Source organism: Drosophila montana, unplaced genomic scaffold (genome assembly GCF_035044405.1).
Source record: "Drosophila montana isolate Dmon_TW-CO22-7 unplaced genomic scaffold, ASM3504440v1 contig_3440_1, whole genome shotgun sequence".
NCBI lineage: Eukaryota > Metazoa > Arthropoda > Insecta > Diptera > Drosophilidae > Drosophila > Drosophila montana.
The window spans coordinates 418,942-445,597 of NW_026998325.1; the positions used below are offsets into that span (position 1 = coordinate 418,942).

Genomic DNA, 26,656 nt, shown 5'->3' on the forward strand with positions numbered 1-26,656 from the left:
AACAAAAACTATCTTGTTAGAAAATGAAAAGGTGTTCTAAATCAAATGTCGCTTGATGAAGACAACACACAAAGATTTCTTAAACCAAAGTTATTTATTTAATTTTTAATCGTTTTTAAGATGCACTCTCGCATTATCCGGATAAATATTATGTTTGATTGGTCGATTTGCTGTCATTGCGTTGTTTTCGTTTCGTTGTTACCTCATTGCGTCAAAGGGTTAATTCTCTCTCGTGTAAACATTTTACATCTTAAAGAGTCAGGGTTAGTAATGATTCGCTTCGCTAGTGGTGTTCGTAAGTTTTGTTAGAGGTTTTAGTGCTGCTACCAAATCGCGATTAACAATTAAAGAAATACATTTCCGTCTCAACTACTATGCTACGTTAGTTGTATGAAATTTCACTAAAAAACTATTACTGCATGGCCCGTTCCCAAGGTATCTGACTGTGTTGATCCTAAGTGTGCTGGTACTTAAACTAAGGACAAAGTCTGTTGTCAGGCTATAATTGATTTCTATGGCTTTGAGAAATAATTATAGATCCGATTGTCCAGGGCCTGAAATAAAGTAAACAAAGGAATAATTAAATGAATGTCGAACTCATCATAACATTTACGAATAAAGCTAACAATAAGTTGTGGAAAGTTGTTTGTCTTCGACTTTTTGCTTAGTTTGTTAAACTTTAAAGATATCCAAATCCGAAGACCCGGACATAGGTAAAACATAACAAATACAAATGAAGCGGCAAATAAAAATTGTAACTTGCAGCAGTGCAAAGCAGCCAAAGAACTTTGAGAGGAAACTTCACCTTAATTGTTTTGATATACATATGTTTTTTCATTTGTCAATTTTCTTATAATTTTTTTTAGGGAAAAAGCCATCCATATTCATTGTCATCAAAATAAATGATTAATTTTTGTTAAGAATATATATTTTTATTGTGTGTATAAAAACAAGTTAATCAAGTATATAAGAAAAGAAACATTCAATTATGTATTGTAACTCATGAATGGTTAATGTTACGAACGACTTTTTATATTGTACAATTTTCTTCCGTTGATGTTTTTTTAATGGTTTCATTTAATTCACTAATGCACAAAAAAAAATCTTCATTCGTTCTTCACCATTTTGTTCAAGGTGGAGTTTTCTCTCCAAAATCCGTTTTTAAGATTTCGAAATTTTTGTAAAAAGCTTTGGATATATTAATTACTTGAAATATTTGCGATATAACTTTGTCTCATTGTGTATTTGATTTATTTATTTATTTTCTTTTTAACTTAGCCAAGTTGGAATTAGGAATGTACTACGTAACATCTAAGTTGGGTTAATGTATTTGGGCAGCTACCGAACACTTGGGGGTTAATTGTGTAACATTATTTAGATACAAACCTGGTTAATTTCGGGAAATTTTACTTAGATTCGTGTTACAAAAAACTATTTCCAAAAAATGTGTCTATCGCAAATATTTGTCGCAACAAATTAATAATTAGGAAATATACGGCACATATAATTAAAAATCAAATAGCGGCAAAAATAAAAGAAATACATAGAATAGATAGTGGTCAAATTTGAAATATATAATGAAAACATTTAAAAACAATTAGTTCAAATTTGGGTTGGATATAAATTTTAATTTAATTTAGGTACCTTAGGATTTTGAACGAGTTTTACAAAATCATTGAGTTGATGAAATTGTTTTGTTTTGGTTTTTCGTTTTTATATTGTGGCGATTTGATAGATTTTGAGTTGCTTTTGTTTGTTTTGTTCTAATTTTTTTTTGGTTTTGTAGTTATTTTTTGAATCGATTTAAAAATACAAAAGTATGTATATAAGTATGTAGTCGAATTTAGAAATGACTGTGCGAGGACTTTGCGCTTTTATTGAGATAACAAACGAACGAGCGAACGAACGAATGAACGATTTTCTTTGGTTTAACTCTGTTTATATACATTATACATTATACATTAGATATTTAGTTTTTATTATTAGTCTGAGTGTTTTCATATTGTACAATGTGATGTGCTGTGATTGGATGAGAAATGCAAGAACTGGCTCTCTGGCTCTCTGACCCCCCTCCCACCCCCCGCTCAGAGTTGCTTGACCCAAATGCAAATATCAAGGTGTGTACGTGAGATTCCCCCCGCCCCTAGTTATACACAATGAGGCTAGCTCAGACCTTGCGCCAGCTGCCAACGGAGTGTTCCCTGTTCCCGGACTGTTGCCTAAAGCATTCGGGACTTTTGCTGCTGCGATTGGTCAGAATTTCGGGTGACTCTGTGACACGGGCCAGGTCGCGATTGATTGTCTTGGAACTGAGGACGCGGGGACAGCGCACCGTCCAGGGACTGCGTCGCGGATCCTGTAGCGCTCGAAAGGCCTTCGAGGGCACAATCTCTTCACCGCCGCTGGCCTCGGTCCAGCTGCTATAATAGTCAGCGTATTCCTTATCCTGTTTGGGCGTAGGCGCAGGCGTGCTGTCCAGCGAACTAGTGTCCACGGAATCCATTTCCTCGACCAGGGCGCGCTTGGCCGCGGCCTGGAGCCGTTCCATCGGCAGGTTACGCAGATGCGTGCTGTCGCTCTTCAGCAGGAGGCTCTGTACCAGCTCGTTAACCAGCTTATCGCTGACCACACGCTGCTTGCTGGGGGATGGCCCAACGATGGGCGAGGCGGGACTGTTCGGCGTTGAGGGATTGTCCGCATCGATGCTGGTGTTCTTGCGCAGCGGCAGCGAGAGACGTTCGCGTCGTTGTGTCATCGTCTCCGCCTCGCTGAGGGCTTTAGGATTTTGGCGACGTGTAATGGATACATTGTGCACAATCTTGCGTCTGCTGGGCTTTAGCTGGAACTCGTCCGCCTGCCCAGCTTCTGCCGCTTCGGGCAGATCGTTCTCGTCCTGCAGGAGTTTAAAGAGTCTGGAATGTGTGGCGGCGCGCTGGTAGCTCGTCATCTTGCGCAGCTCCGGAAAACTTTCGGACTCGGTGTCCGTCTCTGACATCTGCCGATTCATATCTGTCACGCCTGAGTCATCCTCCTCGATTTCTGACTCGGACCGCTGTGTGCTGCTATTGCGCGACAGCTGTCCCTTGCCACGGCCGCTGTCTACGGACAACGAATGAATAGTCATAGCCTTGTTTAGAGGGGTTGCGTCGCCCGTTGTTGCTGGAGTCGTCTCAAATACATTAATGCGCTCGCGCACCGAAATTTTGGGTGCTTCCGACACACCGAGATCGGGCAGACCGTTAGCTAGGAGCTTTCTTTGCTGCTCCGGTTCTGGTTCCACGTAAACTTCTGGTAGCTGGTTGGTCGGTGTCGTCGCTTCTCGATCCTCGTCTTCTGCACTGACCGTTTGCAATCCATGTTGTTCCACAACGACGCCATCTTCGCCCACAATTTCATATTCACCTGGTGAGCCCAGATCCAAATCCGTTGGCTCCGCTGATTCGAGGATGACGCTGCTCCGATTGTGTTGCACTTTTTGCTGTACCTTGTGCTCATCGATGGAGGTACTGAAGAACGCCATGGCCTGGCGATAGTTCTGACGTTTCTGCTCGGCTTCCTCTACCTGGTCTGTCTTGCCACGCTCCTGTTCTATATCAGCCCAAAAATCAGGCTCATCGCCGTCCTCCAGGTCCACGTTTGTATGTGTGGAAGGCGTCCAGGTATGCACAGTTGCTGGCTCATGCATGGAGGCCAGCGACATAGTCTCAACTGCGTCGAGATCGGTCTCCGGAGTCTGAGGCGTTGATTGCGTCAGATTTTGGGACTTCTCGTCTTCTTCATGCTCAATCTCTTCGTATTGCTCAGCTAGCATTTGCTCCTCCTCTAAAACTGGATCAACAATCTCTGGCTCTTCGCCGCGAGCTCCCTCCAAAGTGGCCCACACATCTATTTCCACAGCTGGCTCGTCGGGCAGCTTGGCCCGAAATGCTTTGGTCTCCACGGGCTTGTAGGGCGTTTCTTCTACTGAGTTTTGGCGCTCTTTGCGAGCCCAAAAGGTGGCGGATTTGTGGAAAGTCACATCGTCGTCATCCGGCTTGCGATTCGCTTCGATTTCTGTCCAAAAATCAATTTCTTCATCGGTATCAACCTCGCGTGGTTCCTCCGGATATTTGGTTGGATCGAACTGAAAGTCGTTTTGCCTGTTGTCATAGCTACCTTCAGAAGATTTTATGTCGGCCCAGAAATCGACGTCCTCTTCCTCAACAATCGGCTCTGTTATATTTATATTCGGGCTTTCATCACGAGTGTCCGCTGACTGATCTGACCAAAACTCCAGCTCGGGCTGCTTTTCAGTCTGCTCGGTTTTGGCTTTCTCTACTGAAGCCCAAAAGTCCACCTCGTCTTCAACTTCTGGATTTTCTTCTACCTCGAAATGAACTTCAGCACACTGCGATTGGGGCATGTATTTCACTTGGGCTTTTAGGGTAGTCGTCCAATGTTCCACTTCGGCCACCGTCTCCTTTTGCAGTGGGATATACGTAACCGTTTTCTGTTTTTTTGTACATTGACTTTGCTCTTTGCTGTTTTCGACGCTTGCCCAGAAGTCAGTTTGTTCCTCCAATTGAGGTTCAGGTTCTTTGGCTGCCGTTGCAAATGTGGACCAAAAGCTGTTCTTGGCCGCCTCCAAAGAGTCCCGAGTCTTGGATATGTCACACGATTTTGGTCTTGGCCTTTTGGCCTGTTCCTCGTTTGGCTTAACTCGCAGCTTCACAGTTTCACTTGGCGCAGGCTCCTTGGGCTGTTCTTCTGGCTTGGCCTCTGTCGTTTTCCAATAGCTCTTGGACTGTTCCATCATTTTCTGTGCCTGCATTTTGGTAGCCAAAAGCGTGGCAAAGAAATCAAATTCCTCTTTGGGTGCTTCCGAGGTGACCTCAACTTCTTTTGTCGGTTTCAATATCGCAATATTATTTGTTATTTCGCCGTGTTGGGTGTCCGCCAAGAACTTGTTGCGCATGCCCAGCGAGATGGAGGTGGACACATCTTCACTGCTAGCCTTAATGGCACTTGGGAGCATCGAGGACTTCTCTACGGAATTGGAACGGGAGGAGTTTGACAAGCTGATGGTAACGCTGACCTCACAATCGTTATCCTCCTCATTGTCACTCTCTATCTTGGCTACGCTGAATGAATTCCGTTTGCCGTCCAAGCTAATACTCTGGCGTCTTTCCTCAATCTGTGTGCTGCTGCCCACCTCCACGGTGGCTATGTTCTCGTCATTCGAGCTGCGACTAAAGGAGAAGCGCAACGGCAGACGCACAGTCACCGAATTGGACTCGTCGTCCTCGTCATCGTCATCCCGATCATTGTCCTCTATTTGCTCTTCCAGGTCGTCTTCTTCTTCTACTTGGCGAGCCCCTATGGTAGCGTTGCTGGCACTGGATCCATTTTGGTTAATAACCGTCTTGGCGTAGTTGCTGCTGCGTTCCAGCTCGCTCTCCTCCTCATAAATGGTGCTTAGATCCTCCTCAACAACATAGTCATCGTCCAGTTCCTCGATCAGGCACTCCTGCTCTTCCTCATCGAGCATTTCGTCAGCTGTCGTCACATCATCGTCCTCACTCTCGGACTGCAGAGTTTCCACTGGCATTTTGCCCAAACCTTTGTAGATCTGCACATTGGTCACCGACTTGATGGCCTGCAGCGGAGATGGCGAGTTGCGACCTGCATGCTTGGGTGTATCTGTGTCCTCTTCATCCTCGTCGCTGCTCTCCTCAGAGTCACTATCATCATTATCGTCTAGCATGGCAGTGATCAGCACTGGGGAGGCATTCTCGCTGGGTGAGCGTGCTCCCAGCTCCTTCAGATGCTCACCGGCATAGCTCTTTTGGAGCTGATTCGATAAATTGGCTTGGGTATTGCCCCCGGCGATTTTGTTTATGTTGGCCAGACGCTGGCTGAGCATATCAATTACCTCCTCCTTGTTGCTGCAGATATTGCGCGTCTTCGACCGACTAACCAATTCCTCAATTTCAACAGAGTGCGCACGCTTGGGCGGCTCACGTGGCTCCACCTTGATGTGGTGCTGCATTATGACCTTCGAGGGCATATCGTCGGTGCTGGGCGTTATAATAATATCGGGCAATACGCTGCTGGCGCGACTTTCCGCAGAGCTTTGGCTAAGGCTCGGTGCTACCGGATACGGATAAGGACCATAGGCTGGCACAAACTGAGGGTGGTAGCCGTGCTGCAGAGTTTCGTTGGACGTGGCTGGCTGCCCATAGGCCGGTGGAGGGGGTAGATAATAGGGGTAGTAATATGGATAGGGTGGATGGGCTTCCGGCTGCTTGCCGTCCACCGTGAGAGGCATGGGTGGCGGGTAAGGGTAAGGATAGGGCCAATTTACGACTTGAGGCGGCTCGCCACTGTTCTGCCCAGGAACGGAATGAGTGGGTGGCGGCATGTACCAGGGGAAGGGGTAACCATAAGCATAGGGATAGTGCGGGGGCACCGATTGCGAGCGCTCTGTGTGCATCTGTGGGGCACAGGAGCTGTCTGAACTAAGAGAAGATGAAGATGAGTATATGCCGTGAGAAGTGCTTGTATTCGTGTCTGTAATGGGCGGTGGAGTGGGCGTGGCTGATGACTGATAACTATGACGTTTATTGATTTTACTGTTAATTTCTCGGTTATGGTTACTCATTCTGATATTATCATTATTCCCATTATTATGATTAATATTATTATGAGTATTATTATTATTATTATTATTATTATTATTTTTGGCTTCGTTCAATTCAATATTTTCCAAATCCGAGTCCAGCTCGGTGTGAATTTTATGTTCTGAGGTCGGTTTGGTGCACGGTTATCAAAAATAAATAAAAAGAAAGAAGAAAAGATATAGACACGGTGAGAGTGCATATTATGATCAATACACCAACAATTTGGACTGTGAATGTTATATATGGTAGATTAAACGATCGAGCATAGCTACTATATACAAGTTGAAATAGTATACGGATATGTGTGGCTGTAAGGGCATGATGACGTGTACATATGTGAGATATATATGTTTGACACCAAAGGATACGAACTTTTGTGTATTTGTATATCAAGTGTACAAAACCTTTAAGCTGATCCAAACTGGAGCTCAACATGCTTTAAGCTTAATAAATGTAAAACATATACAAATCAAAATGAAATCCAAGACAGATGAAGTCTCTCAACAAGAACTCGGTGAAAAGTAACATAATGCATGATGTAGATGTACGTATAAATGTATATATACACAGGTGTGGCAAAGGTGAGTATGAGTTTTGCGTATAATTGTCTGATTCGTTAGTTGGATGGGCTAATGGGCTATATATACAAGTTGCTTCCGTTGATCTTTCGTGTGTGTGATAAATAAGAGAAATAAAAACCAATTTCTTGCAGTGTATTTATATATCGTAGACAAAGTGCACTTACCGGCATTCTCTGGTGTTGTCATTGCCTGTAAAATTTTAAATGATCGACTCGGTATTGCGCTGCCGGTGTACTTCTTCGGTTCCGGCGCCTGCTGCTCGCTAGGTGGCACGTATTGCTGTTGGCCCGAATCTGTTAAAATGGCAATGGCTTAAAGCACGTAATCTTCAACAAAAATATTGGGTTTACCGTATGCAGAACGCTGAGGTGTGAAGCGGTTCTGAGCAGACGCGCCGTTACCTGCAAGGAGAAGCGATTTCTTAGTGATCGAGTGTTAATTTTAGTGGGTTTTATCTGCTATTTAATTTATTTATTTATTTTGCATAGTAGTGCTGGCAATTTTGACCCGAATACTAAGGCGATACCATATTCATGGTGGACACACACAAGAAGCGCATTAGTCGTTTTTTGTTCCAAATGGTTGGTTGTGGCTTAAAGCGTTGTGTTAGTAGAGGACCAAACCCAGAACCCGGCATAAGAGACCAGAACTAAGGGGACCGAATTGAAACCTTGCGACACTCTCCGGCTAATGAAACCTTACCAGTCCAGTTGGCTACAGAGAAGGGACAGGGCCACCATTGAGAGCTCACCTTGCGGGCACCAGGCTGTTGGCGTACCCGACTGCTGATCCTGGGCGATTTGCAGCCGCCGCATTTGCTCAATGGTCGGACTATTCCGCGCCTGCTGAGCGCTCATCTGGCGAGCGAACTGCGGCCGCTGCAGTTGCGGCAGCTCCACCTCCAAATGAGGCTGCTGGTGGGGCGCCTCTTGCCTGGGATCGCTGCTGACATCGTCCACTGTGTCGGTTATCTTTTGCAATATTCTAAACGATTTCGATTGTATGGGCGGTGAGCGTGGATCGCTGCAAGTAGATATATATAGGCGTATGTTAGGTTAGGTTGTTGGTTAGCATGCACTCGAAATTATGTCGGAAATTACCAAATTGCAAATTTCGCTTGTGAGGGAAACGTGTGGTGGGGTTAACTAGTATTTGTGAGTGGTTTACTTTGCTGCTGACACCGAAATTTTGCATTACATATGAAAGAGATTGTATTGTAATTTGTGCCCAGGTATTGAATAATGAGCTCATGACAAGGGAATGCCTTGCAAATTACAAATGGATTGACTTATGCATGTAAAATACACACTGAACATTCAAAAAAAAAAAAACAGAATCAACAGGACCTGGAGCAGAGTTGCGAGTTGCCGACTGCTCCAAGTTCCACTTTACAACACTGAAAGATACAGTTTTGACTTGAAAGCATTTGTTATCGGGCTGCGACGGCGACGGCGACTGTACTACCTGAGTCGATTCTTTCTGTAGCGTATCTCAGCCTCGAGCGGACATTGATGCACATACAAATTGTAATTGCCACTAAAAGTCGTAAGTCGTTAGGTTTTGTAAAGAAGCACAAAGTTTATACGCATTAGTGCTGGGTAGTGTTGCAAACTACTTAGTTGTTTAGGTTTTTAGTGTTGGTAAAGCACAAAAAGTATTGTAATATAGCATTTGGTTCAAATACTCAACTGTACTTACTTTTGTAGCACGACTGGTGACTGGGAGACCGGACCTCCTCGTCCCCCCTCAATCGCAATGGGTATAATGCGAGTCGAATTATTGCTGATGTTATTAGAACTAACAAATTGTTGTTGCTGATGCTGATGCTGCTGCTGCTGCAGATGCTGCTGCTGGTGGGTGGGTGATATGACGCGTTGCACCTGCGCAGACGCTCCTGAAGCTGGATAATTGTTGTAACCTTGATCGACAAATTGATTAGCTGAGCGTATTATGTGGCCAGCAGGCGCTTTCGTAGGAAAGAAAGAGTATACATAGACACATATTGATATCGAGATGGAAAGTTACACAGTGGACAAACGGGAACAGTTGCGGGATAGTGGAGAGTGTATGGGTTCGCATTCGGGGTATATGGATAAACTATATAGGGGCTTGATTAGTGACAAACATTAAGGTTTGGGAGGGCGCCATATAGAGTCTTAAACATAAAACACAGAAACACGAACAAAAGCAAGCAACAGTTAAATAACAGAACTTACCACCGAAGTTGGGCTGCGCAGCGGCATAAGTTGGTGTTTGTTCCAGTGTAATGGGTATTATGCGCTCCTGGAAATGGTTAAATTAGTAACTGTACACCCATTGAATACCCTGTTATTTTTAATTATACCTTGGGTCCACTCTGGTTTACATTGTTGCCGTTGGCATTGGCGTTGATCTGCAAGCGTAGTCCACTGGGCTGAGCTGTTGAGCCAAAGTTCTGCTGTGCAGCCGGGCCGGGAGAGGAAGCTGCTCCATGGCCATTGCTCTGCCCCATCTGAGGCTGATAGAGCGTTGCAGGCTGTGCTTGCGTAGCTGCCGACGGCGCTGCCGCCTGTCGCAGAGTGGAGGGCACCACGTTGCCATTCTCCCCGGAGCGTGCCCAGGGCGCCTGCTCCTTTGCCGCGGGCTGTGAGCTGAGCCAGCGCAGTGGCTGGCCGCCCACCTGTTGCTGTGCCTGCTGCTGCTGTTGTGGCACTTGACGCATGGGCGAGTCACGAGCTCCCGACAGCTGCTGCTGCTGCTGTAGCAAGAGGCGCTGTGCTTGCGGCTCCGTGGGCTGCGCGAGTGGAGCTATGTAAAGTGAGCCAACGTTGGTCTGCGTAGAAAAAGGGGAAATGTAGTTCAAGTCAAGAAGGCAAAAGGCGTTTCAAAGCTTTTACAATAAACATAAAAATAAAAATTAGTTTTAAAAATAAACATAAAAATACTCGCATGTGCAGCTCTGTCAGCTATCACTGAACCTAGTCATTTAACCGATATATACATTAGCCGGATAAGGCGGAAAACGGGTGGAAGTCTCAAATTATTGCGTTTAGCAGTTGCAAATGGTTAGCGAGTAGAAATATATATATTTTGGCAACCCACCGAATTAAAATGCATTGACAATGAACTTTTAGCTTCCTAAGCGACAGTTTGGCAATTATAAATGTTTTTAGAGAGTCTCTATTCTGATAGCTTGACCTTAGTTCTACTTCATTCTTAATTCTATATAAATCTTATTTAATGTGTTTATACTTTTATTTATAAAAAATATAAAAAAATGAGTCTAGATATTCACAGTAAAAAAAAAAACAGTAGAGTAGCGAACAAGTTATTAGGGCAATGAGGATCCGGACTTAAATCCTCGCCATAAAAACACTTGAAAACCATTGCATCTCAATGAGCTAGCAATATTTTTAAAAAGCTCGACAATTTCTTTTTAATACTATTTGATTTGAGGCCCAGTTGCTTACAGCAGTACATATGCCCCGATGTCGGAATATGCGCAGCCATTTGCCAATTGCCTCAAGTTCAAAATTCGTGTTTGGCCTTTGGTAATATCTAATTTTAGCGGCTGCAAACACGGAATGCGTTCAATGTGAATCTTTTGTTGTAGCTCACCAAAATGATTTAAAAATAAAACCTATTGCTTCCGCGAATACTCTAGAATGAATAACAGTTTTGAGATACACAAAATCTTGGCCGTCAACCATAATTTGGCAATAATTTTTGCTTTTACGTTTATTACAATTTGATCATGAAGGAGACGTAGTCTATCCAATTAAGTTTATATATTCTTGTTAAATAATGTTGCCAGATTTAGATGCCAAATTGATCTAGAGGTCAAACCATGAACAAAGACCCAACCCCTATGAAAATCGATTGAGTTTTGACCGAGTTATGCGGGTGGAAAATTTTGAACTTTGTCTTTATAGGATATTTGAGAATACGATTTTCACATGAATTCTGATCAAGAATAACGTTGCCAGATTTAGATGCCAAATTGATCTAGAAGTCGAACCATGAACAAAGAACCAAACCTCGTGAAAACCGGAAGAGTTTTGACCGAGTTTTGGGAGGGAAATTTTGAACTATGTCTTTATAGGATATTTGAGGATGCAATTTTAACATATCGCTCTGACACAAATGATTTCGCTTTTTTTCTTCAAAATATCTTCAACTTATTTGGCATTTACTTTTTCACCTAATCTTGAAATTTTTCAACACAATTTTAATAGAAAATGCCACTATATAACAGGGGGAGAAATCGATAGGGCATTTAAGTTTCGGTATGTATCCGCCTTTTCTTGTTTTATGTTATTACAGATGTGAATTTGCAGTTAAAATTATTAAACTGAATTATACTGAATTGATGCTGTAAAAATATTACTCATACGCCACGAAATAATAATTGGGCAAAATACTAATATGTGAGTAAGAAGCTTAAAGGTTTTCTTGTTTTTTGTTATTACATATGTGAATTTGCAGTTAAAAATATTAAACTGAATCAAACTGAATTGATGCTGTAAAAATATTATTCATACGCCTCAAGTTCGCCACGAAATAATAATTGGGCAACATGCTAATATGTGAGTAAAGGTCGAAATATCAGGTAGTTACCGGCTTAGCTCCTTGATGTGGCGATTGTTGTTGTTGCTGTTGCTCAGTTCGGGCGGGACTGAAGACATCGCGAGATCGTTGTTGCTGCTGTTGTTGTTGTTGCTGCTGTTGCACATTGTTGTAAATGGGCTGCTGCTGCTGCTGTGGTTGTTGTTGTTGCTGTTGTGCAGCGGGCTGGGGGCGTTGTGTACGCCAGGGAACGGTCTGCTGTTGTTGCTGCTGCTGCTGTTGTGGCTGAGCCAGTGGAGAAATAGCTGGCGATGGATGTGTCTGCTGTTGTTGCACCAGCGGAGAAATTGCCGTGGTCGGACGCGACTGTTGCTGCTGCTGTGGTTGCTGTTGCTGTTGTGCAAAGCGGAAGGGACTCTCTGTGGCCCGCTGCTGCTGCTGCTGCAGCTCGAAAGGCGAGCGCGGACTGTCCGTTTGACGCGTATAGACATTAACAGCCGGCGACTGTGGCATGGCCACGCTGCGGAACTCCTGACGCGGCTGCTGTTGTTGTTGTTGTGGGGGTGTTGCCGGTGGCGTTGGCTGTTGCAGCTGTTGCTGCAGCGGCGGTGTTTTGGGTGAGGGCGATTGTGGCTGCTGCTGCTGCTGCTGCTGATTTGATGGTGCGTATGGGCTGTAGCTGTTGTTGCCGTTGCTGTTGTTGTAGCTGTTGTTGCCAGTTGGTTTGTACGCTGCGGAGACGAATAATTTGAGATTAGTGGATGGTAAAGGATTGCGGGGATTGTGAATCTGTTTTAGTGCCGTTAGTGGGGGGGTAATGCCAATAGATAATGCCGCTTTTGATGTCTGGGGTTAGTCAAATGTCGTTTTAAAGCACCAGAAACCGCTTAGTAATTAGCCGGCGAAGAGCATGAGGCGAGCCGAGGGCCAAGAACCAAGTACCAAGAGAACTTTGGCCCACTGACAGTGTAAGATTAGAGTGCCCAAAACCAAATGCGATATCCAAAGTCTCTCTCTCTCACTGCTCACCATCAACGACATCTTGGCTGTTGCTGTTGTTGTTGCTGTTGCTGTAGTCGCCATTGCCGTTCTGGGTTGAATCGGGCAGGGGGCTCTTGGAGCGCTCCTTGCAGTATTCATCTTTCCAGAATGTGTTCTTCTCCACTGGCGGCGGCACCTTGCGCAGCGCCGCCATCGGGTTCGGCGGTATTTTGATCTCCGGCCGGAATCCTAGCGGCGGCGGCTCGAAACGTTGCGGAGTTGGGGACTTGCGTGCCGCTGCCGGCGAACCGGGCGCACTGCCTCGACCCGCTGGTGGTGCTAATGTACTTTGTTGTGGGGGTGGCGGTGGGGGTGCTGCTGCTGCTTGGTTACCGTTCTTACCCGTCTGTGACTGCGATTGCGGCTGCGGTGGCGGCGGCGGCGGCGGCGGCGGCAGCACCTGAAACGGCATGCCCATTGCTGCGGCGCCCATAGAACTGGCGGCACTGCCACCGGCGCCCGGCGACTGCGGTGAGGGTCTGTTCTGTTGGGAGGCCCCGGTGGCGCCCTCGGCTTGAGCATTGCGCGCCAATCGCTTGGCCATGCGCTCCGACCGGATTTGCGAGAGATCTATGCCGCCGGGCGTATAGGTGAAGGGCTTCTTGTCTTTTGTCATCATCGCGTTTTGCACACAAGCGGGCGCCTCAAAGCCACCGCCTCCAGCGGCGCCTCCGCCTCGTTGTCCATAGCTGTCGGACAACAAATAGAAGAGCGAGAGACATTCATTAGCATATTGTGATTGTTTTTGGTCATTAAACGGTTTCATTTTCATGTTAATTTTGTGGTTCTTGTTTGGATTTGTTTTTCTGTACGCCTCTGCGTTCTCATTTTACTTGCTATTTAAAATATTATAATTTTGGCATAATCTTTTGTGATTAACTGTTTCATTTCGACGCTTCACGCCAAGAGCCCTCATTTGTCTGACCACACTTCAAGATCTTTGCCCCCCCTCCGCCGCATGACTAATGACTCGCTCATCGACAGTTCAATGAGCCAATTTTTTCATGGCAATTTTTTTTTTTATTTTGTTTCTTTGTGGGGAAAGTGTACTGAAGAGCTGCCATTGGCGTCTATAGCCCCTTATTAGTTGAAGTGCAATGCCAAGGGCCATAACGGTCAGATGTTGAAAGTAAGAGCTTGTGAAGATGAATGGAACTCAAAAGAAAAAGAAATAACTAAAATGATTAAAAATACATTATAAAGCTATGTTGTGACAAAGAATACAAATGCATATTTATTTACGGTCATCTTTCTCAAGCGATCTCAAGAGAGAGCTTGGACATTGACACGCTTTTGTGTAGCATAAAAAGTGTATTTAATAATTTTTATATTTTTTTAATGTAATCTATTGGAATCGACAAAACGATTCAGATTTCAAAGATAGAAACATATTTGTTTACGATTTTTAATGACATAAGCCAATTTTATTTTGATTGGAATTTGCTTTCTCATTAATGAAACTCGCTTTTGACCATCATTAATTATTTGAACTTATTGTACAAATAGTGATAAAAAGTTTACATTAGTTTCATTACAGCTGTATTAAATAAATTGTTAAAATAAATTAATTTATTAGAATTATGCAACGATTAATAAATAGATTTATTTGAATTGGCTACGTATATATAATTATAGTATATATAATATATATTACATTTGTAGGAAATGCGCATTGCATTTACAGCATTTGAAATCTGGCAGATTTCTAGGCTTGTCGGGCCTTAATAATGCTCATAACTGCGCCCCTTAAATGGTCAGCGACTATTAACAATCAAATAAAATGCACAAAAAAAAAGCAGTTAACAGTTTAGTTACAAACTGAATTTCCTCACTTGCCATAAAAGTGCGAGACGTCTGGCCAGTGTCAATGGACGTCAGTGAATCGTGAGAGGGAAAAACAAACTAACTGAACGACCTTACAGTTTTGGATTTGCCTGGAAAAATGATGGAGCGTTAAACTTTAGCTAATAACTAAACTAGCCACAATCAATGGCAAGATCAAGTCTCCCACTTGCTGTGCATAGCTGGCCATAAACTCAAGCCATTTAATATGGCCAGGTGGCATATCGCAGATGACATATCTGCAATATACTCTCTATATACACATTGTATGGGTTCGATTGGTGCCGCCTTTGTCAGCGACCGCAGGCAGTTACGTCACGACATCGACTTGGGCTCGGATTTGCATCTGACATTGATGCACTCGCTCCAATTTGCATGTAAAGCGGATTGTGGGATTGCCGCACTCTGTGAGTTGTGGGTGCTCACGTTTTGGCTTTTGCAATTCTGTCTGCGGTTCGCCTTCGCATTTGCGGTTGGAAAATTGCTGGCAACACTTTTGCTATGACTTTTTCACTGCAAGCACTTGGCATCACCTGTTCCTGTTCGCCTGACCCACTTAGCTGAGTTGTTAAAAGCGAATCATTCAGCACGCACCGTTCATGCGTACTCTATGTGTGTGTGTGTGTGTGTGTGTTTATGTATCTGCACATAAAAACTAATGAAGCTGACAGGCTAACAGACCAACATGCCTGACAACTTTTCAGAACCCCAATACGAGGCGGAGAGAGAGATGCGGTTGCCGGCCAAGAGACCAGCTGCCCATCACTTTCTTTTGGCCAAACTGGCTAGCCATATGTTTTTCTTTCTGGTCCAATGTTAAAACTACAACCGACTACAACATCTTTAGCACTCAGTTTTAATTAGCGAACCGAAGACGTTAAGTGCAACTAAATTAAGTAAATTATGCGGAGAGAAGCCGACAACAAACGATTAAGTCGTCGAAATTTAAGATTTCCTTTAAATCTAGCTATATTTTAAATTAATTTTTTTTAGCGGTAAATCTTTGTTGAATACAAATGTATTTAAAATAAATAAAAAAACTTGCTTAAAGTATTTACGAAGCGTGCTATTCATTTAAAAAAAAATTAAAAAGTATTAAAGTATTGCAAGTAAAAAGCTTTAGCTGTCCTTCCTTAGAGCTGACGTCATTTTTATTATTGTTTTTTTTTTTGGCGCACACGTGTATAAAACAAATCGAGTCAAGTCAATTTTTTAAAAACTTTTTGGATCACGCACTAGACTTGTTTCAAAATTAAGAACAAAGATCGGACGACAGCGCCGTCTGGTGACGTCAATTTTTGTAGGAATCTGGCATCGGTTGCCTCAACCTCAAAGTCTGCGCTAGTTCAGGGAAGCATCAGCTGATTTTGACACATTCGGCAATTAAAGTGTCAGCCAGCAAAGTGCAAAGTCAGTCAGGAACTAGGCAACTAATTATTTGAAACAATCTACTTAACATTTGCATATGAATCATTGGGCTATTTGACATTTGCAGTTTGCACTTGCGGCTAAAAATAAGAGCTGTATTTTATATATATAGAGATGAGAAATATGCCAAAAATAATTTGGCCTGCAGCAGCCATTAGCAGCTGGCATCCGTTGGGTGAAAACAGCACAAAACCAAATGCAAACATGCAAAAAAAAAATCAAAAGAAAAGCAAGAAAATATAGAAAAACATCTGTACAATTTACATTTTCACTCTTCGCTCGCATGCAAATGAGCGTAGAAGAATTCACAATGCACACAGGCACACGAGACTCGAACTCGAAAATAAACTGGATCTGTGGGATCTAGCCGTGGCCAGTTTGTGCATACTTCAAGATCAAGGGCAGCCACAGCACACATAACTTGAAAGCTGCCACATGCAACATGACATAATGATAGTCATTGTCCGCCCGTTCTGGCCAGCCTCTGCCGGCTATGTCTATAAATAGAGCTAGAGCGCAACAGGGTGCTTCCTATATGTGAGTTGTGAGTTGCACATTCCACAGGGAGCTAATCTGGCGTCAGCAACAATATATGTATTTATTTACATAGAAATTGTTTCACTTTTTGCGCACCGAAAAAATCCTTATCGCACATTCCTGTCATAAATTGTTGCTTAGATATATTCTACACAGCCAGCACCAGCTGATAGCACCGCCTACTTACGTATCCACAGAGCTCTTGTCATGCCCATTCGCATTCGCATTGGCATGGGGCAGCGGCAGCTCCAGCTGAAATCCGTGATCCTCTCGTACCATATAGGCGGGCAGCGTCTCAATGATGGCATTGGCCTTATCGTTGTACGAGCCCAGGAGCTCCCGATACTTGGAATAGACGACGCGCTTCAGCTGCGGATTCTTCATGGCAGCTGGACTCGGAGACGCTGTAGCCGTTAGCGTGGAGGTGGCCATTGTCTTGATTTATTTATAAATTTTTATTATTCTCGATAGTCAGACACTCGCACTGTCCCCAGACACTTTGCATAGCCCACTGGCTCTGTCCGAATGAATCACACACAAATGTCAAATCAATGCAAGCCTTGCCAGGAAATAACAATCCATTTAATAAAATAGCTGTTATGGGTTGCACACCCAAAAGATACAAAAAATATTTAATTATTCTACAAGTTTCTATTTGCCTAGAAATCATAGATGATAAATAAACCTGCATATTTAATTTGAGTACATAGCATATATATATTTTTGATATATTTATGAATGTATCTGTATCAGAGTTTAGACTGTCGGGTTCGCTTGTCTACAGATAAGCTTTATCGCACACCCACCCACAGAGCCAACTAATGCATTGTTTGGTTGTGCAACCCATTTCCATGCCCAATCCCCGTGCAATTATTGACCTTGTCGAACAAAGGCGCAGAAGTCGAGCAAAAACAACAAAAAGATCTATGCAATGGCAAGGAACTGACTCAGCCGATCGACCGATTGACTGGCAGCGATCTAAGCAATAGCAAGACCTTTCGAGCTGCTCAGTCGGTCGCCTGGCAAACTGGCAAACTGGCAAACTGATGACTCACAATCATAACAACGGCATCATTATGAGCATCTTTATCGCCGAAGTGTGCCGGGCGGCTGTGCTGAATGTGTGAATGATGTTCTGTATCTGCAAGATACTATATGTTCGCTCACGCATGTTTATTATTTTTAGTCATGAGCTAAAGTTTGCCCAAAATAAATAAATAAAATGTTTGCGACATTTGCTTGGCACTGATTGGACATCCGTGAGATACAACTGTTAAAAAGAGCTTACAGCAGTCGTTGCTAATTAACACTCAAATGCTTGGCGCACACAACAACAACAACACCATTCAATAGTTTTCAATACACGCGCGGCGCAAATGTATCTTAAAGTTGCGATCGTATGTATCTGAGTATCGAAAGCGCACTGTGCGACTGCACACATTCAAGTCTCGAAGCACTTTGAAGCCGAGTTCGTTCGTCTCGCAACTTCGACGCCAACATCAGCATCGGCGTCGGCGTCGGCGTCGACGTCGACGTTAGCAACTTGTTGCAGATACATGTGCGGTAGACGCTGTTGTAACTGCTGCAAACTGCCGCTAAAGGAAAACCGAGTGCATGACAAACGTTCGGCAAGCACGCGGCGGCTGCAGTGGCCGCGGCAACTGTAGCTACAAGATACAAGATACACGGCCTGCCCGCCTGCCTGCCAGGCTGTGGAGCAATTTATATGTCTGTCAATTCGCTGGCAAGTTGTTGGACGGCCGCCGCGTCTGGCATTTCAAACGCGGCGACAAATTTAAGGCTAAACGCCAAACGCTTTCGACTTTTAGCAAGTATCTTGTGCTTTGTATCTTGTATCTGGCATCTTGTATCTACGTCTGTTATCGTGCGGCTAATTGTTTTCGTTTGGTAGTCATGTCGCCTGCTTATTACTTTTGTAGCTTTTCATAATTAAAACGACGTTTATCTGTGCCCCAACTTTTGTTTTTCACGTTTCGTTATCTTCGCATTCGACCCACGATTCGTGGAAGTTTCGGGGCGTGTTTTTGCCAAAAATGTTCCTCTGCTTAGAGCCCCAATTGAGCGGAAATATGACATGCCGTCGGCCTTGAGATACAAATGTATCTGTTCACTGATAGCGCCGCACTTATTATCAGTTTGCCCTTTACCTAAAAACACGGTGACTGCTTAGAAAGCCCCGTGGAAAGATTAACACGACCTCGACAGATGCAATTATTGTACTAGAAAATTAGATTTGTATGTTACACTAGGCAACACGGTTCAGCTACCTTATTGTAGTTTTCTAACAAATAATTGGACAGATTTAATTTGGTGTAAGACAAAACTAATTTATGGCCAATTTAATTTTTAAAAAGTATCGACTCGAAATTAGCTGTGATTACAAAAACATATGTACATGTAAGAAGAAAGCAGAGTACCAAAAACATGTTGAGAAAAGTCTGGCCACACATCTCTTGGCCATGTTGAGAAAAGTCTGGTCACACATTTCTCGGCCAATATTATAATTTGTGTACTTTGTTATTTTAAGAAATTTCTAGCAATTAAATATAAAACTCAAAAATCATTAAATGTTTTTATTTGAGGACATCAATTTCAATCTTACATCAAAACTGAAGCGTGTTTGATAAAAACAAAGTCAATTCATAATGGAAAATATCCGCTTTTTGGGGGATTAATTTGGTGCAAAATTTAAAATCGAGTGGTTCTGCTAGAAACTTGATTCAATAGTCGTATACTCGATATATCCATGCGTACTGTTAACATCTCTGAATTGTCAGCCGTTATTTTTCTGTACTCTCTGGTGAATAATTATATTCTCAAAATGTTGCTTAAATTGTATTAAATACCATTAATTAAATAATGTTCTAGAATTCGGGCGTATCGATGGGGAATAATAATCGATTTGAGGCACGCTTTTTATATTAGGGCTGCATAAGATAAATGAAAGGGTCCTTCGATTTAACTGTCAGTTTTGAGGTTTTGCTTTTTTCCGTAAATAACCTAAAATTTGAGCGTCGTAAACGTTTTACAAGTTGTATATTAAATTCAAAAGCCTTTTACAATAATGGTAAGTGGACTTTTCAGCTCACAAGTAGACTCAGTCATCGAGCGCCTATTTTTAACCAAGAACGCCTTTGCACACTTGGACCTCTTCGATGGTATTCCCGCGAAATGTCCTGTTAAGGACTGTCATTCGCAACTGACGCCACAGGAGCTGCTGGCGCATCTGTTAATGCGCCATCGCCCCGAGGACTCGATGCTGGAGATCGGCGCCGAATGGCACACTGTCTATGACCTGGACTTGGCCAAGCTGACGCCGGGCTGCAATCATGTTGTGGGTGTGATTGCGTACGCCGGCTCGAACAATGCGAGCCGCAGTCGTCCCATCGGGCCGGAGCTGCAGCTGGTACATCATCTGCCCATAATACTAATGCTGTATGTCAGCCCGCCAGCGCCCAATCTGGAGCAGATGTACGTACTCTATCTGATAAGTCCGGTTGCGTCACGCAAAGTGAGCGCCCATGTCAGTCTGCTGCACGGTCCGGAGGGACGCGAGGTACGTGGCCTGCGCTGCTTGCGCAACTTTCTGGATGCCCCGCTCCTGGACAGCGAGGAGCTGCTCCACAGCAACATGGACTATTTGATCTACACGGCAACAGACGTCTGGGAGCATTGCACGACTGGCGATCGCTGCAAGCTCCAGTTTAAGGTGGTCCTGCACGGCGAGCCGGACTTGTTTGAAATGGAGGATGATCAGCAGGAGGAGACACTGTGGCAAGCCACCCAATAATGACTCACGGATCTGACACCAAACAGCTGGCCCACTACCAAAAACTATTGATCCATTGACGCACTCTGGCGGTTTGAGTGCCTGTCAATAATCTGTTGTTGTTGTTGTTATTGAATGAAACGCTGCTTAGCTGTCAGAAAATGGTTTCAACTTATTATTCATTCAATAATTTCTTGGCGCGCCAAAAAGTGGGTCATACGCACCCAGACAGATACCAGATAGATACCAACAAGCACTTGGACAACCAGCTTTCCGATCAATCAACAAGGGCTACATAATTGAGGGGCCATTGATATTGACTGCATTGTGGCAAACCGAAAAACGGCTGGGGGAAATGTTTTAATTATGTGTAAAATGTTTTTTCTCGCTTTCAAAACAAACTTTAGAATTTGTTAAATCTTTTTTTTAAGACTTATTTTTCTGTCAGAGTTTTCAATGATTTTATTGCATGTAAAATTTTATAATGATGCTTAATGAGATCTCTGCTAATTTGTAATCCAGGCTATTTTCGGTAATAAAACTTAACTATAGATATTAAATTTTCAAATGAGGAAATATAATTTTTTGCATTTGATCCATTCAAAGAAGTCTGCTTCACTTCAATTAGTTACAGTCGAGAAAAATTGACTATTGAACGAAAGTAAAGTCGATAAATATAGCTAATTTGTTCTTCTAGGTATGCTCAAAGACCCTTAGCTGAAATTTGATATTGCATCGTTGACCAAAAATATATATATATACATATATACCTTGTGGGGATGGACTTACAAATATTCAAATTTTCCATAAGGAGGTTTCGAATAACCATATACAGCTTATAGAAAAATATAAACATATATGTACGTATGTATAATTATATGCCAACTAATTAATTGGCTAAAATGAAAATTCACAAAAAAATAACTACAAAAACTCAAATTTATGCGCCATTTGCGAAAATACAACGGAAAGAAAAGAAAAAAAAACTAAAAGTGAAAAACTGCGATAAATACTGGGCAATAAAAAACTGTTTTCGACGACACCCCCGCACGCAGTAAAAAAAAAAAAGAAAAGGAAAACTAAAACAAAAAAAAAAACAACACGAGCAAATCGTTTAATATGATTTCGGGCCCTATTCTCATCATCGGGCTTATTGTTGTGCGACCTTGAAATTAAATATTCAAAGAAAACTAACAACTAACAACAAAAATAAATTGGCAATCAACAATTGAATTCGCTGCGCAGAGGCCATACATCATTGAATGGCGCTTTCTACGGCTGCCTCCGTGGCATGCAACTGCAACCCGTTTTTTTTTTGTCATTTGTCATTGAGCTGGCCTGGACTGCATTGATTGCATGACATGAGCACATCAGACAGTCTGTCCGGTTATCCCGCTGCCCGGCTGGAATCATAATTATTTATATTAATCTGTCGGGTCACCAGCGGCGCGACTTAAGTGAAAGTAGACTCGCCTCGGCGCCCAAGCTCAAGTCCAAGTTAAAGCTGCAGTTGCAAGTCGAAGACGAAGTGGCAGCCCGCGCCTGTTGCACAATATAATGCGGCTATATTTCTTCTTCAGTGGAGATTCGAAAAAAATTATATTTTTTTTTTCCAAAATAAATTTTCCAACGCTGGCCACATGTGGCCCGTACGAGAAAAAGGCAGACAGTCAACCAGCTAGTTGGCCCCGCCTGCATTTTTTTTTTTTTTGTTTATTTATAATTTGACTAGTAAACAAATTGTTTTTGTGCTCTTTCTGTTTACTGTGAAAAATTACAGCAATATTGGGAAAAATGACGCAAGCAAATCGCTAGAAATATGTGTGTATGAATAATGAGCAAGTACTTATGAAGCAGACACTTTCCCTCAAACTGAGCTTAGTTCATTTTAAACTCTTTCATTTATTTAATTCTTTAGCAAATATTTGCGCCTTTTCCCATTAGTTGCCGGTCGTTTTTTTTATTCCTTTTGTGAGCACATATTTCACGGTCATTTCGCGCACGTTTGAACTCAAGTGCAAATACACAACAGCAGCAGTGAAAAATATCCCACTTAAAATTTTGAATGCAAAAATGCGTAAAGTAAATAAATTCACACCCGATTTACGTAACTCACAATAACAACCAGCCAAGAAGTGTCAAAATAATTGTCGCCGACAGAAATCTACGTAATGCATCAAAACATCATCGTAAAATACACCTTCGAAATATAAAAGATTCACAAATCAAGTAAACATTCGTATGTATTCCGTTTATAAATTCAAGTTCGCACGCAAATTAATGGATTTTTGTGCGTTTCACATTTTGTTTTTACGACAATTAACAAGTTCACATATGAAAGTCATGGCCAAGATGAAAGAGTTCAAAATGCAAATATATATAAATCTATTCGAATCAAGCTAAAATAATCCTTACACAGATTTTATATAATGTTAAGAAAAGTTCTTTGTCATAATAGTTTATAGAAAAATCTTTGTAAAACAAATTTTTTTGATAAACAATCTTAGCTAATCGAATCTAAGAAAGCTCTCTTTCGATCATTTTTCCTTCCACAACTATGTATTTATTTATTTAAAATAAGTTAATTGCTTTATCCGTATGTTCTACTATGATATATTTTTTTTGGTTCATCAAGTGAACTTTTCCCTTTGTGGTGGTCGTTAGTTTATCCCAATGCCTAGTTTGTTTAAATAAATACAAAATAAATAAATAAATACAAAAGTTATTAATGAAAATGAAGCACAAACTTATTTATTCACAGTTTTGACAGCAAAAAAGTTCTTATAACTGCATATATTAAAAAAAAAATGTTCTCTAAAATCTTGAGGAAAACTGTTTTTCTAGTACACGAATTTGACCCAATTTTCTGAATATATTTTCGTTTTTCGCAAAGCATTTTCTCGACGGTCGTTCAGAATTTATGCGCGACATATCAACGTCAACAGAGAAATGCAAAAAATAAATCGACTCATTCAGAAAACCTCAAAAAATGAAATGCATTTTTATGCCAAATTCTAGGCTATTTGAAAACTTTTCATTTTCCGACCTCTCAAGTGCGTGGCAGCAAACTTCCGCAGCTGTCGTCAGCTATATTTCGAACACGTGTTCTAAATTTACTAGTACGAAGTGTATATGAATTTAAAGGCAAGAGTTTGTTGCAAACATGAAAATTGACTAATTAATTTTCGTTAGTGTGGGAAAGCGGAAAAGTGAACGAACAAGATGAAGATGTCGCCTGCCAAAATGCGCATGCAGTCCCGAGGGCTGCCAGCCAAGAGATGAAGCCCAAAGAGACATCGCCAGTGTCATCAACACCACCCCCTCACTTTGAGCATGGGCATTGGGTGTGGACGTGGGCGTGGGCATGGGCGTGGGCGTGGACGCTTGGTGGCCTTCAAATTTTATATGAACCTTAATTGAGAGCCTGTTGTATGTGTGTTTCCCAAATATATGTATTTATTTATGAGCATAGAGCATATGTTTTATTTATTTCGGCAAGAATAAAAATTTATTTTTTCCTTTATTTGCCGGGCGTGGGGCTCTCATATTTTTTATGAATCGCATCAGCACCTGCTCTGGTCCATATAAGTTTGGTCCAACACGTAGTTGCTTAATCTTCCGAGCTTTTAAAATACGCTTATATATAAAATAAACAATGGGTATAGCTCTCTATTCAAATCGTTTATTATAGATCGACCTCAAATATATATAAATATATTTTATAGATCAATAACGCTAGATTTTAGCTACAAGTAATTCCATTTGAAATACTCAAACATAATTTTCTAAATACATGTGTTCATGTTTTGATTCACTTTGTAGAAAAATGCCAAAATTATTATATTATATTATTCAATTTTTATCAAAATTTGACCTTTTGTCAGTAAGTTTGGTATAAACATAATTTTCTCATAATCTGCAAATTGTTATTCCCTTTTTCAAATGGTAGTTTTCTTACTTACCCAGAATTCATTGCTTTTTATGTTTGGCTTCCTGTTTTTTGGACTGAAATATTTATCTCAATTCGACAGCAATAAATCGTAGTCGTAGTCGTGGTCGTCGTTGTTGTTGCTTATTTCAAATCTTTTTCTACGGAGAGGTTGTCAATCTATGCACAAAAAAACACTGAAAATTTATAGAAAATTTGAGCAGTTGCTATGAATCAAGGGTTTGCTTTGACTAATTTGAATAATTTGAATAATTTTCGGTTTTTATTTTGCACAAAGATCACGCCTTCTTATGTAACATAAAATTCAGAGGCACTAGCGCGCATTCACACACACTCACACACGCACACACACACAGGCATGCTCGGCAAATAGTTTTGTGGTGTATTCAGATTGATACGTAGAACAGCCTCCAAAAACATGTCTAGTCTTTTGGGTTTACAAGAGTCAGCATGAAAAACCTTTTTCACAAATTTTCGCGTAAGTATTTTGTAATTTTCTATTTATAAAACGCGGCACGACGCATTGCTCACTTTTGCCCGTGCTGCAGACTCGGCGAATAGATCTATATATACCGCACTCGGCTATATAGACAGCTAGCTAGATAGATGGATAGATATATGTTAGTTTATAGTTGAAGATTTCTATTTCGAATGATTTTCTCGTTTGCAACGCGTTCAAGTTAGCAGCCCAAGTCGCACTGAATTCGCACACGAACATTTCTTGGGCGAAAAGCCGAAAAAATCACATTTCGAAATGAATTTCCTTTATATATTTCGGCTATTCTCTGACTTGGTGTGTGTGTGTGTGTGTGTGTGTGTGTGTGTCTATATCCGTGTGTGTGTGTGTGTAAAGTGCGTCTGCTTGGAAAATTCTATGAATTTTGAGTTTATTTAAAAGAAAAATTGAGCAAGCGGCAATCAGTGGGCGATCACTGGCCGTTGTTTGTACTTGTTATTTATTTATTTGTACTTATGAGCATTAGGCAGCCCCCAAAAGAGCCGCAAATGCTTGCCAGAGGCATTAGAAATACTTGGCTATATGCTCTTGTTCAACATGCAATAAATTAATGCTGCTCTTTGATTTAAATAGTTTTCGATAGTTTTCTCTTCTGCGAGAAACAGGTACGAAAAGTATGGAAAAGTTGAAAACAAATAACAATTTTTAGCCAAACGTTAGCAACTGATATAACTCTTTGTTCAAATTGTATTTATAAATATGACCGCGACTGTATCCATCTGGTACTTAAAACGTACGTAGGACTGGCAATATGTTTTAGCTTTTTGTCAATTTGATCGGGTGCCAAAAAAGCGAAACGCCAAAAAGAAAACATGTAAACAAATAGGCGCATGCAGCTCGTGTCTGTTTGAGTTCTAGTACATAGAAAAAGCGTCGAATCAGTATATAGTATATTTTTTGTATATATCTATAAAAACTGTGGACCATTCGCCGCCAAATATCATGCACACAATAGCATGAAAGCCAAGTGTATGATACCAAATGGCTTGGTCAGTCAAAAGTTCCTGCAACGTGGCCACATGCTGGGATATATCACAATAAATCACATAAATAAAACGAAAACTAAAAGTCGATACTATAAGGTCTAGCCAGACGAACCAACCCAATATATAGCTTATCGAATATGCAATGTCTTCGGCATTAGAGATTCATTCATCTTCATACAAAAGATACATTCATATACATATACATATACATATATATATGCATATATAGGCAAGATATATATGTGCTAGATAGATGGTCTATTTACATGCTCAGCTTTGACTCTAGACCACCTGCCTACAATTTTAATAGGCTTTTTCGCACACTTCTTTTAGTTGTGTTCATTAATTATGCTGATGCGCTATATATATCTATATATATATGTAAATATATATCCATGCATGTGAATCTATCTTCTGCATATATATTCAAATTGGTTTGTACTTTATTTTTGTGCAAAATGCGCCATTAAAATTTATAAATAGACTGTTGAAAAGCGCACAGCGGCCGGGTCTGAGTCAACGTGCCTCGAACATTAACCTCATTAGAAGAGCGTAAAGCATTTTGTTTGAATTACGAGTTTGTATATTTGAATACTTCGAAGCTTTCAAGTGGCCGACAAATTAACTATAAAGTGGCTGCGGCCGCCCAATAATTGAATTAAAAAGCATTGAGATGACGCTGAATTAATTGAATCGTCAGCTATTTAAATCTGATCATAATATGCCAACTGCCTGTAGTGCACAACTTTTGGCTGTAAGTTAAGTTATAGCAGAAAAATGA

At 41.7% G+C, this 26,656-nt stretch overlaps 2 protein-coding genes across 11 annotated transcripts; one reads left to right on the top strand and one right to left on the bottom strand.

Annotated features, from left to right (window-relative positions):
* Positions 1-112: 112 nt before the first annotated feature.
* LOC135434895 (uncharacterized) lies at positions 113-25,077 on the bottom strand. Of its 10 annotated transcripts, none has more exons than XM_064691651.1 (12): positions 24,904-25,077; positions 24,386-24,531; positions 12,815-13,515; positions 11,837-12,516; positions 9,585-10,052; positions 9,457-9,523; positions 8,939-9,206; positions 8,705-8,776; positions 7,992-8,263; positions 7,591-7,641; positions 7,405-7,533; positions 113-554 (listed from the first exon to the last, which is right to left on the bottom strand). In XM_064691651.1, the coding sequence occupies exons 2-12, from the start codon at positions 24,394-24,396 to the stop codon at positions 532-534; spliced, it is 2,742 nt and encodes a 913-aa protein (XP_064547721.1). In that variant the 5' UTR covers positions 24,397-24,531; positions 24,904-25,077; the 3' UTR covers positions 113-531. The 10 variants fall into 10 exon arrangements, with proteins under 10 accessions (XP_064547721.1, XP_064547719.1, XP_064547723.1 ...); XM_064691649.1 differs by having other exon boundaries at positions 24,386-24,548; XM_064691653.1 differs by lacking the exons at positions 8,705-8,776; positions 24,386-24,531; positions 24,904-25,077 and adding exons at positions 1,645-6,780; positions 16,821-17,192; positions 17,922-18,089.
* On the top strand, positions 19,569-20,585 carry LOC135434846 (uncharacterized). Its single transcript, XM_064691567.1, has 2 exons — positions 19,569-19,721; positions 19,782-20,585. Exons 1-2 carry the CDS (start codon positions 19,719-19,721, stop codon positions 20,442-20,444), a joined length of 666 nt encoding a protein of 221 aa, XP_064547637.1. The 5' UTR covers positions 19,569-19,718; the 3' UTR covers positions 20,445-20,585.
* Positions 25,078-26,656: the final 1,579 nt, after the last annotated feature.

Excerpts from the sequence above, each read along its gene's own strand:
- LOC135434895 (XM_064691653.1), bottom strand. The coding sequence starts at position 17,065 with ATGGCCACCTCCACGCTAACGGCTACAGCGTCTCCGAGTCCAGCTGCC. Across the intron at positions 9,524-9,584 it reads TAAACCAGAGTGGACCCAAG|GAGCGCATAATACCCATTAC; the intron begins GTATAATTAAAA and ends AACCATTTCCAG. Across the intron at positions 9,207-9,456 it reads TGCGCAGCCCAACTTCGGTG|CGCCTGCTGGCCACATAATA; the intron begins GTAAGTTCTGTT and ends TTCCTACGAAAG.